At 43.4% G+C, this 9702-nt stretch overlaps 1 protein-coding gene across 1 annotated transcript; it reads left to right on the top strand.

Moving 5' to 3' along the window:
• Positions 1-220: 220 nt before the first annotated feature.
• On the top strand, positions 221-8714 carry b3galt2 (UDP-Gal:betaGlcNAc beta 1,3-galactosyltransferase, polypeptide 2). The gene is made up of 2 exons (XM_036586963.1): positions 221-999; positions 6456-8714. The coding sequence occupies exon 2, from the start codon at positions 6715-6717 to the stop codon at positions 8017-8019; it is 1305 nt and encodes a 434-aa protein (XP_036442856.1). The 5' UTR covers positions 221-999; positions 6456-6714; the 3' UTR covers positions 8020-8714.
• Positions 8715-9702: the final 988 nt, after the last annotated feature.

Here is a 9702-nt window from a genome sequence, read left to right as displayed (position 1 = left end):
CGTTCACTGCGCACAGGGTGAGTTAAATCTACACCCCCCCTACGTCCCTCTCCCCGCCCCCCAGTTCCGAGAAGGGAGAGGAGCTGGGGTTGAAAGGGGTGTGAATCTAAATGGTCACGTGGGATCCTCTGCTAAGTAGGTGGTGACGTCGAAGGGGCTCAGTCAGTGAATCCGCGGCAGACTGGAGCACATTTAAGCAGCTGCTGACCCCCCCCCCACCCCCTGCTCCCCCCCGAACACAAACCCTCCCCACCAAACCCAACCCTGCCCAATCCAGCCTCTTCTTCTTCCACACACGCGTCCACCACCACAACATCACGCCGAAGAAGAGGGAGGAGAGGAGCAGAAGCCTTTCCCCTCCTTTTTCCCCCTCCAGCGTGCTTGTGGATCATGTTTCGCTGCGGAGGGCTTCCGAGGTACCATGAGGGGGGGTTTCGATGCTGTTTTTTTTTTGCCTGGCTTTGTAGCGTGAGGGACCAGCCATAACCACCCCCTTCTTCTCCACCGCCGCTGCCGCTGTTAATGCCGCTTCGCCTCAGCTGGCTTTTGCCTCCAATCGATTTTTCAGACGCCGGCCCTCGTACGAAATAGGACATTGAAGTTTTAGCCGCCGCTGTTGTTGTGTTTCTTCAGCCCCCTCCCAAAGCCCCACTTTCCGGCATGGGAATACAGCGCCGAGGCTAAAAAACAAAGTGAAGTGGAGGCAGAGTAGTAGCACTAACGGCGCCAGCGACAAGACAAGACCCTGAAATGAAGAAACCTCAGCGGCGGTTGGATGGAAACAGCGGGCGGACTGTAACGAGTCTGAGGAAGGCTTCGTGCCAGGAATGCAACATGGAAAACAAAGAAATGAGCGTGAGTGACTGGGAGCAGTGAAGGGGGAGAAGAAGAGGAAGTATTTACTTGATTTTGGAGATTTCAGACGGAGTGATGGCGTGTAAAGGAGACCCACAGACGGCACCGACAGCTATTCTCTCGGTCTGCCTGGCACTGACAGCGGTACGTCTCATCACTTTCACAGTGTCTTGTTGCTCCTGTTGTGGTTTCCATATTTTTAAAGATCGTATTACATTAAAGAAGTTGTGTGGTGTCTGACGGAGGGGAAAAGGTTAGAAAAGTGCAACAGAACTAACAGACTTGGTTGTTAGTTTTGTCTAGGCCACTGGGTGTTTAGGCTGTAGTTCCAAGGCAATAAATAGTCCTGGCCACAATCAGAGTCTTTAGACATCAACAGTGTTGTATTATGTCGAGTGCAAATGACTTGAAAGCATAGTTTTGGCTAAAGATATTTTTTATGCATGCAAACTCACTGATTAATGAGCTCAGCTTAGCACCCCGAACAAAAATGATGAAATACATAAAATAAAATAACATGTGATGAGTTCATTTCAGTGAAGTCTACAGCTGAAAGCTTTCCATAGGAGGAGATGTGTGATGATGTGTGAGTGCTAGAAGAGTTCCGGTGACTTGTCCCAGATCCGGTCAAGCCTTGAGCACCAGAGCGTGGAAAACACCCCGGCTATTCTACGTTCCGGGCCGGCTCACACATTTCTGGCCCCCACCCAGGACACGCAGGCCAAGCAGGCCACACTGTGGGAGAAAGAAAGGCTCAGATCAGCGTCTTCTGGCTCTGCTCATACCGTACGCTCGTCTTCAATTAGCCGCTGTATTCAATTACCCCGGCTATTAAAATTCAAGCAGGAAATCGAGAATTCAGCCTGGCGAAAAATGGGCATATTCAAACCTCATATGCATTACAATCAAGCACTAGGGCAACAGTGTTATTCGCTAAGGACGCCTTGAACGTGCCAAGAGTGGCATTTTGATTCATAACTCGTCAGGCTGGTGTCATGGCAGATTAAAAATAAAAAACAAACAACAGAGACGCATGAGCCAAATGATTTTCCTGGAGACAACCTTGTGTCATTTCTGTTTTTCTTTTCTGTCTAGGTCAGAATTCCTCTTCGATCCTTGGGGTGTTTCCGTTTTATGTTTCATACAAGACAGCAGCAGAAATGAATTTGAAAAGCATGAATTTGAAAGCCATGGATGTGACTTTAGGCTCTACATGTCGCATCTTTAATAAACATAATAAGCTGTATATATTAGTTTTGTGTTTTTCCTGTTTTACATATTGGCTAAGAATTTTACTGAAACGTTCTTGTCTTATGCCTTGGCATATGATTTTGAACAAAGTAGCTTATAGCAATCGCACACTGTAAGTGGACAAAGACAGCCGTGCATCTGTAGAATGAAGTTTCATTTCACTCCACTCAAACATTTTTTTTTGAGAGCACCACCATTAATGTAAATATTTAAAGCTTTTTTATCCTCCAAATGTTTATAATAATTCCACAGCTATATTACGTGTTTATTTGAAGTAACAATATTCCAGATATGAATGTGGCTTCACTGATTTCCAACTGGAAAATATCAGCAGTTATCAGTACATATTAATTTTCCATAACTCATGCTAATAACAGCATAATGAAAAAATGAATAAATATAAATAATGAAACTAATAAGATATGCAATATGATTTCTGTGCTAAAAGATCCAAACACTTGTTTTTATCTGGCTGAATAAGCTTAGGGCATCTGCAGCCTGGATCTACTGGAGCTTACATTTATAACAAAGAAATGGCTTTGACTCTGTTTCTTCTTTCTGTCATCAAGTCTGTGAATTCTCGCACAGAGGAATTGTGCACTGGCCTTTTTTATAATGGAAGCCTTGTTGTAATCTGTTATTTTTCTGTACTGGAATTGCAGAAATCTGCTTTGCAATTCAAAGCCCAGGTCAGCTGTTTTGTGCTTGGCTCTGTTATCACTTCAGAATCTCACAAATCTTTTCACATTGTTACTTGAGCTCAGAGAGTCATGTGAGTGTCAGTAAAACCTCAGCCCCCATATACCTACAGTAAATTCATTTTTCTTATCCAGCTCAGTCACATTTGTGGTCAGTCACAGATTTCAAATACAATTTCCGCATCTTGGTCAAATTTGTAAGTGCAGATAAGCCTAAATGTCTCTGCTCCGGGAAAGTAAATGTCATTGCACAGAAATCTCTGTTCTGGGGAGATGTAAAAGTAACTGAACACCTGAACAGAGATGTTAAGCCTGTTCATATGAAAATTTTCATATTCGGAATAGCAAATGTCACTAAACAAAGCTGTAGCCAAGTGCATAGGGCTGTGCCAAAGCTAGTTTTAGCAGCAGCATAGACAATAGGTACGAACATTCTCAACAAGCAACGTATGAACAAATAACATCAATCCTTACAAGCTAAGAATAAGAATGATTCAGGAGGCCAATGGCGGTGGGAAGAATAGATTTATAATAAATGTTATTGGCCTCCTAAAGCGTCGTCCCGAAGGTTGCAGCTCAGATTCATTGAGAAGAGGAAGGCTTGAATCATGCACTATTCCAAACAATAACTAAAATTACCTAAAGTCTTCTGGTATAGACAGGCTCCCAAATTTGCCTGTGAGCATCACTGATACAGTCCTCTAGCGTCTAAATGCTGTTAATACCTCAATATTGCTTTATCACATTAGTTCAGCTTTCAGCTGGACTAAATCCAGAGTTCCTCGTGACAGCATGCGGTTCTTGAAAATATGATAACAAAAAGATTTTCCTGTGAGCGTGAGCCTCTGATAGTGAGTATGTTCCCTGCCCTACCAATGTCCTAAATTCCACCGCTCCTGCTGCTAACCCCTTGTCCTCAAGTCCAACAATCCTCCTTCCAAACAACAGCACTCTTGTTCGGTTTTGGACTGCTCTGCCGGCTTTGGCTTTTAACAGTTTAATGTTGGGTAGCTTGATCATCTCAGAAGCCTGTAGCTGTCACTGTCATTTTATTACGCCTGGCTTGGTAAGTAAGTTGGTGTTGCTGTTAAGGAAAAGCCTTAACTGGGGATGACCTGTTTTATTTAACAGCTACTGTATAAAACATCTCAGGCATGAAAGTGGTGATGTTCTACTTTTGATACTTTCCGTATCACACTAGAAAAACAAAATAATAGCTCTGATGTTATTCAGAATCTTACTGATTTGGCCAATTATGCAGACCAGTGCATAAGACCAGACCAGTGTGAAATTATCAAGCATCAATTGCAGTATAACCTCGTAATCTTATGCAAAGGTATGTATATAACAGTAGGATATAGGCTTTGTCAATAATTCCAAATCATGCACCTAAAATGTGACAAATAAGAGAGCTACAGCAAGTGTAAATACCAGAGGAATCAATGAAGAAAAGCTCCCCACCATTTTGTGATTGCAAGTACACAGATTATTGAATTATTCTGATTCCCCGTCATATTAATTTTGATTGCAGGTGTATCCCCTTACAAGTCTAATGGTCTCGTGTAGCTCCTCTAATTGCTGACCGCTGTGGCACTATCAGACTCTTAATTTGAGCAACTGTATCAAATGGATCCTAGAGCAAATGATTTATGGAACAGTCTTGATTCCTCTTGGTTATTAAGTAGCACTATATCAGTTTTTTTTGGTAAACTTTTTACATATTTATTTATGTTAACAAAATATATATTTAAAAATATGTAATATGCAATATTTAGAGTGTAGTCCAGGATACGGTGGTGCTCTCATTATTGAATCTCATGTGGATAACAAAAGAAACCTTTAGAGTGTTTCATTTGCTCTGTTCTGAAGTACGTTAACCTTTAAAGCAAAGCTAGACTCAGCCCCTTTCCACTTGGCAGTAATTGCTTGCACTGCGTTAGCACATTTGGTTGAAAAGGTTAGTATGCTCTGATCCAGTTGTCATGAGAAATGGGCAAAGTCGTCAGAGATTAACATTTAGAGGGGTAAAGGGGAAAGTGCATTCACTCTCCTATTTCCTATTGAACACATGAGCATGTCAACACAACAGTAATGAAACCGCCAGCTGAAGAGAAGGTTTTGTTTAAAAGGCAGTTTAAGCATTGTAAGCACTCGGAACACCAAGTTGAATTCTGTGCTGTATTGTTTTTCTGAAGGATTGACTTCTCCCTACTTGTTTGAATGAATATTCTGTGTTTTCTGGACCCTATTCATTTAATTTCTAGGTATCAAAATCCATATTATTATTATTACAATTAGTATTATTATTATTAACCTTGCTTCATTTGGAATTAAAATAATTGCTGGTTGCTACGAACAACAAGGCTACAAACCTCACCAAACCTCACAAAAATATCTTCATATCTTTGGTGCTGCATGCTAGGGTGAATGCTTTTGAGCCCTCCTAAACGTGTACCAACAAATGATTCCATCACTAAAAAGATTCACCTGCCTTTCTAAGAAGATTCACTTACCTTTCTAACAGCTTCCTAAATGAGAACATAATGCAACACCGTTCGATTTTCAAATGAACAGTTTAGGGCTTTGTGTAAAATCTGAATGTGTTTCCTTCAGATTCACAGAGTTATGTTGTTTATGCCTGTCAACTATCAAATGTGTGTAAAGAAAACCAAAAATTCACTGCTACTTTAAATGCGAGTGTGGACAAAAAGACGTTGTTTTTTACAGTGTATCTCAAAATGAGTGAAGATATTAAGCAATAAACAAACAAATATTTAATAAAAATAACATAATACAATGAAATTATTGTGAACGTTCAGATAAACCGAATTCAAAAATATGGTGCATTTCTATTTTTACTTTCATCCTCTCTCACTGTGTCTTTCTCTCTCTGTCTCTCCGTTTACCTTTATTTTTTTTTTTCATGATTATTGAAAGAAGGTTCTAGAATCCAATAAACCCCCCATGTGAAAGGAAGCAGCAGTTAAGGCTGGAAATTGCAGGCAGGGAGAGCTCTCCCCCTGGCGTGGTGTTGATAAGTTTAAGGTGGAAGGTGAATAAGGGGTGAGCACTGTTATCACTGGCTGCTGCTGGCTGCGGATCCCAGCAACACTGCTTGCTGGAGCCTGAAAATTCATTTTGACGGATGCTTCTCCTTCCTGGCTGCTGAAGTGCACCAGGAGGGCGGGTGTGGGACTTAGGCAGCCTTTGCAGTGGCAGTGCTCTCACTGAATGTCATGTTGTGAAAACCTGCAATTTAAACTTTCACACAGGGCCCTTAGGTTGCCCTATGATATGTAGAGCGACCCCTAATAGCAATCTTCCCCACAGAGTTGCCACTTACAGTTGCGATGATTGCAACTGGAATTGTGAGTTGTTTCTGGGAATAAGGCTCTCCTGTGGGTTTCCGTCATGAAACTGAAGGATTAATGAGTGGGGAGCAGCATACACTGTATCACCGTTAACAAAGGCCTGCTCCAAAAAAGGTGGCTGAGGAGACAGTTAATGAATGAGGATTAAGGTTCCTCCGTTCACTGTGTGGATAACATCAAATCTCTTTCCACAGCAGTGGGAGATTAGCAGTGTATTACACTACTTAATTCATCGCTGTCCAGCCTTATTCATTCTGTGGTTCTCTCCTATTCTCCTTAGATAACGGAGGCTCTGGTCTGAGGAAGCAGCCGTCCTTCAGAAGGAAACTGCCCTGAAGCATGACCGCCTGTCACTGGAGAGAGTCAGAGCAGCGTGTCCTAGCAGTCCTCATGGGCAGTATGTCATCCCCCTTCTAGCTCCACTAGGGGCCTGAACACACCCATCTGCCAGCTCAGATAACCCTCGGGCTGCTCACAACACATGTTTGACTTGATTAGATGTGACCGCCGCGCTTTCCCGAGCAGCCTCTATCTGCATCATGCAGTGGCGACGGCGACACTGCTGCCCCATCAAGATGACCTGGAATGTCAAGCGGTCACTCTTCCGCACGCACGTCGTGGGCCTACTGTCACTGGCCCTGCTCTTCACCATCTTCCTCGTCTTCAGCCACCAAGACTGGCTGTCCAGCCGTCCTGGATTCCGAGAGAACCCAGTGGCCTACACGATACGGGGCTTGCGCCCCCTCAAGGAACGTGTGGAGGGAAACCAAAGCTCTCTGCGAAGCCTCTTGAGGGAGCCCATTTATTTTCCCCCCAAACCACCTGTAAACTTCAGCTCACACCAAGCTGAGGCTGCTGCTGCCCAAGGGATGGTAGGACTGGAGATCTCTCTGAGCACCAACAACACAAACACCAACAGCTTGCACCGAGAAATGGGTGTGGGAGGGCAGCTGGCAGCTCAGCCGTACCGCTATGTGCTCAATGAGCCCTATAAATGTAGAGACAGCAGCCCCTTTCTAATTCTGCTTATTGCAGCAGAGCCGAGGCAGGTGGAGGCCAGGAATGCCATCAGGCAGACGTGGGGGAACGAGAGCGTGGCCATGGGCCTGGGCTTTGTGCGACTTTTTCTGCTGGGCATGGGGAGTAGCTCTGATGGCTACCCTCAAGGTGCCATTGAGGAAGAAAGCTTTCAGCACCATGACATAATACAGCAGGCGTACATGGACACCTACTACAACCTTACCATCAAGACCTTGATGGGCATGAACTGGGTCGCAGAGTACTGCCCGCATGCCTGGTATGTCATGAAGACGGATAGCGACATGTTTGTCAACACAGAGTATTTAATCCAAAAGCTGCTGAAGCCAGATTTGCCACCACGACACAACTACTTCACAGGCTACCTGATGCGAGGCTACGCACCCAATCGCAACAAAGACAGCAAGTGGTACATGCCTCCTGAACTCTATTCAAGCGAGAGGTACCCCATCTTCTGCTCGGGTACAGGCTACGTGTTCTCGGGAGACATGGCTGCAAAAATCTACCAGGCTTCGCTGAGTATACGCCGTTTACACCTCGAGGACGTCTATGTCGGGATCTGCTTGGCCAAACTGCGCATTGACCCAGTGCCACCACCAAACGAGTTTCTCTTCAACCACTGGAGAGTGTCCTACTCCAGCTGCAAATACAGTCACCTGATCACTTCACACCAGTTCCAGCCTAGTGAACTCATCAAGTACTGGAACCACTTGCAGAGCAACAAGCACAATGCTTGCATTAACATGACTAAGGAGAAGAGCAGCAGGTTACGTCATAGGAAGCTGCACTGGGAGAGGATTCGGTGATGACCGCGAAGCCAGGGCTCAGGGTGCAGAAGTATCTTAGAAGCATGTGTGAAATTCAGCACTATACTGATTATAGGGAACAGCACAGTGTTTTTTTGGTATCGTGTACAGTCAATTAAAACTATTTTTTTAATTTAAGAGATGTTATGTATCGTAAAATCTGTCGAACTCTTTTTAAAAGGGATGTAAGCTACATGTTTATGTGCAATATATAGCATGCACAAAAATATAACTGGTGAGATCACCATTTTCAGGTGCCAACAAAAATATGACAGGTTGTCACAATTCTCCTCCTAACCCTACACTGAATGTTATTAATATGGGGCCAATATGATTCTGTTATTTCTATTGTAGACATGTAAACTCACAACAGATGATAAAGATGGTATATTCTTAATGTGATAAAATTGTCTTTCTATATACTGTCATTAACAAAGATATACACCCCTGACTTACTTTTAAGATACCAAATGATCTTCATTATTTCAATCTACCTAGACCTCCAAGTGGTTTACAAGAAACAAACCAAATCACATACCATGTTTAGACTTAAAAGAGAATATATGAAGTATAAGTACCATCAGTACTGTCACAGATTATTAAGATTGTATTTTTCAAAGCTTTACATTGACTTAATATAGGCCTGCCCTTCATGTGGGCAGAAAGAAACTTATTTATTAAATGTATTTCCTTCTCATGGTCTCTTTGATGTGTGTTTTTTATGGTGGCTATGGACATTACATGCTTTGTGCACAATTGCTCATTTATGAATGCTAGAATGATAATTCACAGACCATACAGTAGATTTTTTAAGGGGAAAAACTAATATATTTGCCACAAAGTAGTCACCTTCACAGTCAACTAATTCTGTTTTTAAAAAAAGAACACCTTATTTGATTATTGGTTGTTAGGTCCAGTGACTTATGAATAAAAATATGCATTGATCAGGCATAGCATTATGACCACCTCCTTGTTTCATTGTCCATTTTATCAGCTCCACTTACTATACAGGTGCACTTTGTAGTTCTACAATTACAGACTGTAGTCCATCTGTTTCTCTGTATACTTTGTTAGCCCCCTTTTACCCTGTTCTTCAGTGGTCAGGACCCCCATGGCCCCTCACAGAGCAAGTACTGTTTGGATGGTGGATCATTCTCAGCACTGAAGTAACACTGACGTGGTGTGTTAGTGTGTGTTGCACTGGTCTGAGTGGTTTAGACACAGCAGTGCTGCTGGAGTTTTTAAACACCTCAGTATCGCTGCTGGACTGAGAATAGTCCACCAACCAAAAACATCCAGCCAACAGCGTCCTGTGGGCAGCGTCCTGTGGGCAGCGTCCTGTGACCACTGATGAAGGACTGGAGGATGACCAACACAAACTGTGCAGCAGCAGATGAGTTATTGTCTCTGACTTTACATCTACAAGGTGGACTGACAAGGTAGGAGTGTCTAATAGAGTGGACAGTGAGTGGACACAGTGTTTAAAAACTCCAGCAGCACTGCTGTGTCTGATCCACTCAGACCAGCACAACACACACCAACACATCACCACCACGTCAGTGTTAGTGCAGTGCAGAGAATGATCCACCACCCAAATAGTACCTGCTCTGTGAGGGTCCATGGGGGTCCTGACCACTGAAGAACAGGGTAAAAGGGGGCTAACAAAGTATGCAGAGAAACAGA

The sequence above is a fragment of the Colossoma macropomum genome, unplaced genomic scaffold, assembly GCF_904425465.1.
Source record: "Colossoma macropomum unplaced genomic scaffold, Colossoma_macropomum, whole genome shotgun sequence".
Taxonomy (NCBI): Eukaryota; Metazoa; Chordata; class Actinopteri; order Characiformes; family Serrasalmidae; genus Colossoma; species Colossoma macropomum.
The sequence above is the reverse complement of the archived record's forward strand: the minus strand, read 5'-3'. Positions and strand labels throughout refer to the sequence as shown.